This window comes from Peromyscus californicus, unplaced genomic scaffold, assembly GCF_007827085.1.
Source record: "Peromyscus californicus insignis strain IS unplaced genomic scaffold, ASM782708v3 Scaffold_6__1_contigs__length_162567912, whole genome shotgun sequence".
NCBI classification, from domain to species: Eukaryota; Metazoa; Chordata; class Mammalia; order Rodentia; family Cricetidae; genus Peromyscus; species Peromyscus californicus.
In genome coordinates, this window is record NW_026294584.1 from 145,768,172 (window position 1) to 145,777,744 (window position 9,573).

At 36.9% G+C, this 9,573-nt stretch overlaps 1 protein-coding gene across 1 annotated transcript; it reads right to left on the bottom strand.

Moving 5' to 3' along the window:
* On the bottom strand, nucleotides 1-960 carry LOC128099809 (taste receptor type 2 member 123-like). Its single transcript, XM_052721622.1, has one exon. The coding sequence runs from the start codon at nucleotides 958-960 to the stop codon at nucleotides 1-3; it is 960 nt and encodes a 319-aa protein (XP_052577582.1).
* Nucleotides 961-9,573: the final 8,613 nt, after the last annotated feature.

The following is a 9,573-nucleotide window of genomic DNA, read 5'->3' on the forward strand; positions in this document are numbered from 1 at the left end:
CTAGGGACCCGAGGTGTCCGTATCTTTCGACTGGCATCTCAGCCACCACAGCACAGAAAGGGTGGCTCTTCTCAGCTTTCTGTTTCCCAGAATCAAGACAAATGAGTGGCTTGTAGGAAAAGCTAATCCAGAAGAGTACTCAAAGAAAATGGTCACTGCTTCCTCCACCGATCCAAGGCTCGAAATTCCTACAACAATAAGAAGTAAATACATTGCATATAGCAGCAGGAAGGAAAGCCCAGTTTGCAAGGCTTTCATGTGGGCCAAGGTACTGGCATCTCTGGGTCTTTTGTCACTGAGCTGCATCTTCCTGAGATGCTTCCATAAGGAAAAGATGAGCAGAAGGAACGCTACCAGGGACACAATGAAGGGTATGAACATAAACATGGAGTTTGTGGGTGAGAAAACATGGGATGAGTTGGTGAATAAGAGAGCCCTGGGAAATTGTGTCAAATTCCTCAAACTATAAAACATGCTTCCTTCATGGGAATCAATCCATAAATGAATACATGCCAGTTTAACTACAATGTTTAAAATCAAAAGGATCAGAGATACCAGTAATGTTGCTAAAACCACTTTTTTAACTCTCCACTTTAGGTAAAGAAAAAAAGAATTAGAAAAAAATGCTACCTTCAGGAAATAAAAGACACTGAGGCACGTAGCAAGCCATATGCTAAAATGGTTATTCACTATCCAGATAATTTCAGTCACTATGAGCATTTCTGAAGTCATAAACAAATATGGACACAGTACAGATACCAGTATACAAATGAGCACAGACCACACCAAACTGAGTCTGGAAAAGGCCAGAGCAATGAGGATCTGATCCATTGAAGAGATCTTTCTTTTCTTAACCCAGTCCATGATATTCACCAGCGCTATGAATCCATTTCCTAAGGTTCCAGTTACTATTTCCATAAATAAGGTGACTGTAGAAGCATACCACAGGCTGTTGTTCATTGTCTGTGAGAATGTTTCAATTTGTAATATCACTGCTGTGTTTAAAAAGCTGTGTATATTGGTTATTAAAAATTCAAAATATTCATTCTTTAAAATTCCATGTAAACAATATTGGCTAGGAAACATCTAAATTTCCCAGGACTTGGTTCATAATTCCTCCATGAAAATCTTGTTTTTTTTCTTCACAAAGAGCCCAGCTATGCTTCATCCAGATGCTGTATGCCTTACTTCCAGCAATTTGGAATTTTCTGAAGTTGAGTGAAATGTTGAATTCTCATCTGCTAACATACAAGCAAAGGCTCATTTATTTTCATTATTTTCTTTTTTACCTTATCTACACATTTTAGTCACACAACATGAATTCTATACAATATTAAAAGATATAATTCATATAGTTACTTAAAAGAATATGAAATGGTATATGTATTCCCTAAGATGATGATCTACATTGATTTCAGTTAAATAAATGAACAGAAATGTTATTATACACACACACATATGTAAATCTATGTAGACATTGGTAAAAAATTTTCATACATAGTACCCAAATTGTCTCAAAATCTCTTCAGAGATTGCTGCTACTATGTTCATGTCACAGAGACTATCTAGTCATTTTAGTTTACATAAGTCAATATGGGCAATCATCTATACATACACATGACACACAAGCATAAGCACATATTTATTGAAACCCAGCCCTCTTCTATTTCCATTCAACAAAAGTTCTCACTGATTAAATGACCATGTATCTAGCTGATGCTTAGTAATATGATGATTGTTCTGTACTTATTTTATTTATTACAGAACTAATAATCTAGAGCCTTACTCATGCCAGATAATTGTTTTTGCTGACAAGCTATATCCCTAGCCACCTTTTTACTTTTTAGTGTGAAAAAGTGTCACTGAGTTGCTTAGTCTGGCCTCAAAGTCATTCTACAGTCCAAACAGGATTTGAACCTCAGCCTCACAAGTAGCTGATATTATAAACCTGTTTCCCCAAGGTACAGCTTCCCTTGTAGTCTTTTTTTTTACACTGTTTTACACAGAATTCCAAGGTTCCATCACATGTATTCAGTGCAAATATTCAGCAATCTTAGGGAATATTCTTCCATGTGTAGGAATGAGGTATGTGTATGCAGTCCTTGGTGCTGTTATTAAGGTAAATGAGCTCCTCTGAACAGAAAGAATCATCCTTAGTCTTACCTCTTCCTGTTCAGTAGGTTGATTCCTTTATCAGCACCAAAGGTCCAAAGTTTTCTATCTACCTTTCCTCAGCTACTACATCTGCTCTGTAACCATTACTTTGAGCAACATGGCAGAGGAAACATGATACACAGTAAAAATCATGGTACAGTCATCCTTATTTAAGAAGTTATTAAACTAAAGAAAATAATATATCATATGTTAGCATACAAAAAAACAAGTCTCTCAATTCTCATATATTCTCCAGGGAAACCTGGAGAATTCATTGTGAAGACTGACTGTATATTCCCTATAGTCCCCTAAAAACATCCTATGCAAAACAAGTGAGTCCTACATATTTTAAAAACTGACTGGTAAACCACAGTTTATTGAGAATGAAATCAGGCCAAGATGGGCAAATTTTAAGGAAAAAGTAAAAATTGAAATAGACCTACCATCAGCAAAGAGATGGGATGGTCCCCTGTTAGCTCTCCGTCAATACTGTAAAACACTTGAGTTAATTTACTTAACAGGAAGGAATTGTTGCTCACGTTCCGAGGTTTCCGCTCATGATCACCTGCCTCCACTGTTTTGTGGTCTCTGGTAAGGCAGAACAGCCTGGCAGGAATGGAGCAGAAGTGCTCCGGTCATGAGGCAACAAAGTAGCGAGTGAGAGAGCACAGCTGTAGACCTAATATCTCCAGAGCTCAGCTGTAGACCTAATATCTCCAGAGCTCAGCTGTAGACCTAATATCTCCAGAGCTCAGATGTAGACCTAATATCTCCTCTGAAGGCACGCCTCCAATGACTTCACTTCCTTCTCCAAGCTCCTAATTCTTAAAGATTCAACCACTTCCTATAATTCTTCAGGTTAGTGGCCTAGACTGTAAGGCATGGCCTTGCAGGGACATGTAACACAAATATGTTATGGTTCTTCTGGCTTCTCTCCTCCAGGTAATAGAAATATGCTTTGAGAAGAAAAATGGAAATGCAAGCATAGGGGACAACTGTGTGGAGTGAATCCTGATGGCAGAATGTTCTGAACTTTTAGAAAAGGAGTTGTACTAAATGGAGTCTTGCTACACTCAGCCCTGAGGGAGTGGTCCTGAAGGAACACTACATCATCTTTCACTCTGGATGGAAACTCCTTAGATTTGCACTTGAACTGCAGCTGCTGAGTATGACAGTGTTTTTCAAACAAGGTGAATTTGGTAATTTCCAATAAGTCCAAAAGTCGGAAAAAGTAAGTCAGCATTTGAGAAGAGCAGTGTCTTAGTCCATTTCAAAACCAGCATTTTATTAAGAAGCAGAAGTCATCAATGGGTTTTGTGTTAGTTGTGTCATTCTTGACAAGTTTTATAAACTGAGTATACCAAACATAAGTGGTGAATCATACATAATTTTCTGTGTATCTGTGTACATTGACCTTTGTTTCTAAAATTATAATCCTCTGCCTATTGATGTAGTGTTACATATAATCTTTGAAAAAGCTTCTATATAAATGTCATTATGATTGAAGAGAAGTAGATTTATTCCGTTCTATTCTCCATGGGTTTTTAGTATTGTTGCCTTTAAATGTACCTTGTACAGTTGAAGACAATTACACAATGTTTACAATTCAAATGCATTCATAAATACACATAAATCTAAACACACAGAGTCATAGTGAAACATATGTGGGTAATCACCTTATTGCCCTGTAAGAGACTATGTATCTATGTACCTAGTAAAGAAAACATATGATAGCACATTAAGCAGTAAGCTCCTCAAAACTGGCCATAAATTAATTGAGCCCTGGGGCTCTGTTATGATTAGGGAGAACAGGAAAAAACAGTAAGAGGCAGCTCATTTCTGCTTAGTAGCCAACCCTAAAACCCAGGAAAGAGCAATGTCCTGAAAAGCTAGTTATTTTTAGTCACTGCTGCCTGTTTATCAAAGTTCTTCCAATAAATACACTAAAAACATATCACAAGAATACCAAGGTTTATTTACCTGAAGCAGCCAAAGACCTGGGGTCACTTAGCAGATGATAGTGCCAGAGGACAGGATGCAAAAATCATCTTCTCTGAGACTAGAGGGCATGAGGTCTTGATTGAATTAAATATCTGGACTCAAGAAAATTTATAGTCCACTAAATGGAGCAGTAGTTTCTGAATGTCAGTTACCCTTCTTCAAAAGCTTTGCCTCCTGTCCAACCCAAGGTATTTCTAATATATTTGTGTGTTTTACCTAATCCTAAGTATATATTTGAAATTTACCAATTTGACAGCTAACAAACTCTCATGTTCTTCTTGATCTGTGGAATAAAGGAATTATTATAGGCAAGTCCAAAAGATCTCAAAGCCTATGAAATACACTAGTTCTTTTATAGCCAATAACATACAATCACTATAGTCACCAAGGAATAAACTGTTGTTACAACAGTCTTGAAAATTACAGGAAACAGTGTTAAATTCTTGTCATATTAATATTGTGTTAACATATTTGCATGCTGTCATAACCAGTTAAAATACAGGATAAATGCAGATTAGCATAGATTTGCATTACCCAGGCAGATATCTGCTCTCCAGGTATAGTCACTGAGCAGACATCACCTCTGGCACTCTGTATGTGCTTCTGAGTTGATAAATACCTTTTAGTGGATGTTCAGTCTCAAGAACCTCATCACAATTACCATGGCTTTCTAAGAAAAGCAAAACACTTCACTGCTTCAAATAGGCAGTATCACTTGAGTTAGCAAGTCTTTTGATTGTGTTTGATGGATTTTTTTATCCCCAGAGATTGAACCCAGAACTTCATGCATGCTAAGCACACACAGAGAGCTGTATCTCTAGCACCCTGCACCAAGTTTTACAGTTCATAAAATGTTAATTCAAAATATTAATTACACAATAATTTTATTATCAGAAAGTATAAAATTCCTAAAATAACAGAAAATATAAAATAAGATCCAAATTCATAAGAGGGGAGTTACAACAGATTCCATATGAATTCAGAGAAAAATGTAGAAACCTTATACCTCACAAAGTGAGAAAATCTAGAACAGTGGTTCTCAATCTTCCTAATATAGCTACCATTTAATACAGTTCCTCATGTTGTGGTGATCCCTAATCATAAAATTATTTTGTTGCTACTTCACTAAAACCTCTGATAAGAAACTCTAAGATCTTAGACTTTGAAGAAAGTAAAGGGATAGAAATCTCAGCATTCAAAACAAATAGGCTTCTATATATCTATAACAAACTTTGCAAAAAATATTTAATGCCATTTATATATAAGACTTCCAAGAAAAATGAAATAGTTAGAAATAAATAGAGTAACAGAGATAAAAAAAACTCTACAGTGGAATGCTTTAAGACAGTAATTGAAGAAGACACTAAAAGATTGAAAAGTCTTGATGCTCAGGGACAGGCAGAATAACATTGTGAAAACAGCTATATCATCTAATGCAAGTTATAGATGTGTTGCAATTACTTTCAGAACCAAATTCAATTCCCAGCAAAAGTAGACCAAATCATAAAGATTATATGGAAGCACAAATACACCCAAATAGTCAGAGCAAATAGTCATTGGCAGAAAGCAGTACTGAGGTATTAGAACACATGCAACCACATTTAGAGAAATATAGACCCATAGACAAGATTAAACACTCCACGAGTTAACCCACACTCTAGGATGTAATTTTATAGGAATATTGAATACACAAAATCAGAAAATTAGATAGCCACAATTCAAATGGTTAAAGGCTGTCATGTAAGACCTACTACTTTCAAACATCTAGAGAAAAACAGGTTAATCATTTAAAGACACAAAGTCTTTCCTAGAAAGACTCCAATAACACATGAAATAACTCCAAAGTTAGCAAATGAGATTACATAAAATTAAAAAGCTTCTACATGGCAAAGAAACCAATTAGCAGAGTAAAGAGAGAGTACACAGAGAAGGGGAAAAATTGCTGCCAACTATGTGTCAGGCAGGATTAACCAAATACATTAAGCACCACAAAATGAACCCCCAAACAAAGCATCCAACCAACAAATGGGTTAATAATCCTCCAGAGAGGAAATACACATGGTCAATACATACTTGAATGACTATTCAACACCCTCAGCATCAGTGAAATGCAAATTAAAACTGCTTTGAGATTCCATGTCACCCCAGTCTGCATTCCTGTCTTCAAGAAAACAAATGACAATAAATGCTGTTGAAAATGAAAGGAAAGGAGTCTTTGCTTTCTGCTGGTTTGGCATAAACTGGTTCAGTCACTAGGAAACCCCAGAGTTCAAAACAATGAAAATCTTCGACCTAGCCAACCTCCCTAGAGTATATAATTGATGTTCTCTAAGTCAACAAGGCACAGATAAACTTGCATATCCACATTTACTGAAGTACTAGCTAGCCTCGATGATGAATGGATAAAGAAAATGTGACAATATACACAATGTGATTTTATGCAACCATAAAATAATAGAATTATCATATTATCAGGGAAGTTGGTGCAAGTGTAGATTTTTATGTTAAGCGAAATAAGTCAGACTCAAAAAGACAAATATACATATTTTCTCTCATACGCAGAATTTGACTAGATTTAAATCTCCATGTGTCTTTTTCTTGCAGACTTTTTGTTTTGTTTTGTTTTGTTTTTGGCATTTCGCCTCTTACTGATCAAGGAGATGGGTCCTTTCCACAAGGGCCTTGTCTACCAAAGAGCCCCCTATGGTAGCATTGTTTTTTTCTAAATCAGGACAGATGAATGGCTTGAAGATTAAATGGTACCAGTAGCCTGACAACTTAAATGGCCTGGATCATTTGACAACCTATCAGAGTTCCAATCGGGTATGCAGACACACTAAGTAGATCACAGAGAGCAAGGAAAGGAGAGCATAGTTTGCACAGCCTTCCTGTGGATCATGGCAATGACATCTAGGGACAGTGCCATGCAGCCTCATCTCCCTGGGATGCTTGCTCACATAGTGGGTGAACAATGGGAAATGATCCCAGCACTCAGAAGGCAGAGCCAGGAGGATCTCTGTGAATTTGAGGCCTGGTCTACAGAGCAAGATCCAGGACAGGCACCAAAACAACACAGAGAAACCCTGTCTCAAAAAACCACACGGCGCACCCCCTCCCCCCCAAAAAAAAACGGAAAACAAAGCAGGGATATAATACTATGTAGAGTTTCCTAAAATAAATAGTCCTATTTGACCAACTAAAAAAAAAGCCCCTCCTCTTAGTCCTCTATGTTACATTTCCTGTATGTTTATCTACCTATGTTGGTTCAAGTAAGTTTCATTGTCTAATAATGCTGCCATAGCAAATTCAGTTAACAAAAGCACTGAAGTCCCCATAGCAGCAACAGAATGACACTCATCTTTCCATTTCAGGGGAAAAATGAGAGATTGGATAATTTGACTACCTTGAGTAGATGAAACTTGCTAAGGCTGGAAATAAAGCAGGTGTATGAAGATTACAGCCATCACAGGCAGTAAAACCTTTCATCTTCTCTTGTCAATGCTATCAACTTTGATGGACTATGTGAACTGGATGAATACCTGTGTCTTCACTTTTGCAAAGAAACCAGTTTGGGAGACAGCCAGACTAGAGAGAATTCCATCACCTGGTAGAACTTCTTTTTCTTTCTTTCCTTTTTTTTTTTTTTTTTTTTTTTTTTTTTTGTTGACAAAGTCAGAATAGTTTATGATGCTACAAAAGTATTAACACAACTTCCAAAAGCAAATTCTGTCACTAACCAGGTGAAATATGTGCTCACTAGTAACTTTAAATTGAGAAAAATATGAAGCAAAGCCTACTTCACTGTTTGCAATTTATAACCTACTGTACTAAAGTTTGAGCAATACCTGGTCTGTGGGTGGGCAGTAAAGTTCCTGCACTTTTACAGTTTGTAGCTGATGTTAATGGGAAATCAATGTTTAACTAATTCAAAGCACAAGTTCAATGCTGGTTATGTGAAACACTATTTACCCCAGAGTGCAAAATCACTCCAAATAATGCACTGTACACTCTTACCACAAGCCATAACCTCCAGTTGCTGGTGTTAAAGCCAAGGCCTCATTTGGCAGCATGCAAATAAAGACATACTCTCATTTACTGTTTTGCAACCTTTTGCCTTCTCTAGTCTCTGTAATGAAAATCACCAAGTACAGTTGTCACTAGTAAAATTTTAAAACCCAGTGGGGGTTACAGGGAATGATGAAAGTAGTGGATGAGCATCAGTCCTCAGAAGATGCCATAAGCATTCCTCAACAAAAGTAGTTTATTTCTACTAATTGGCTCCTTGCCAGACATATTAGGAATAGACTTGTAGGTTGCTTTTTTCCTAATGTTTCCTTGTTTTCTCTAGGATCTGCTAGAAAAGTTTATTTTCCCTACAATTATCTGCTGATAGATTGTGCTGTAGTTGTGTTATTTACAAGCATAAACACACACACACACACACACACACACACACACACACACACACACACACACACACATACACACTGGCAGCAGCACCAAAACCATCCACATATTTCAGTTGGTTTCTGAAAAAAAATCCTGGTGTACTATACAATATGAATTATTATCTATAATTGCAAATAAAAATTTTATTAAGCTCTACATACCATGGTAGGCATTTGAGTTCAGGGGGCAACTTGCAGAAGTTGCCTTTCTCCTGCTCTGTGGTTCTCAGTGTTAGAACTCAGGTCCTCAGAGAATGAGACAATGTCTTTATCTGTTGAACTATGTTGCCTATAACTTCTGTGGAGCATGTGACTTGTGATTAGATCTGTAGGATGGTTGCCCTCTTCATATACTTAATAGGTAAATAATAATTTTTAATTTTTTTTAGGAATTTTACACACAGTGATGAAATCCACTCCTGATCTTCCTGCCTCAGCCTCTAGAGTAGTTGCAAATGGTGGCGTGAGCAACTTTCTCCTGTAGGTGTTTTGCTGAATCTGAAGACAGCTTCCCTCCACGGCAGACATTACTCTCTCTGATGATATCTTCATGCATGAAGGGTACATTTTATCTGAGAAACTCAGCTCTACACATGAGAAACAGTATCACACCTGTGTGGGTACCAAAATGCTATGAGGAACACAAATGACCAACCAATAAACACTATGACAGCCCCCTTTTAGTGGTTACCATTCCACATTTTATTTTAAATCATATATTTTTTCATCAAATTAACTCAGAAAGATAAATGGAAAATATGAACAATCATTTTCAATTAATAAAGAAATAAATTAACTATGTTAAAAAATAAAACGTGGGGAGGCTGGAGAAATGGCTTAGCATTGAAAGCACCCATTGCTCTTGCAAAAGACCTAGTTTTCATTCTCAATGCCCACATGGCAGCTGACAATCCTCTGTAATTCCAGCTCTAGGTGGTCGGACGCCCTTCTCTGGCCCTGTTTCAAATTT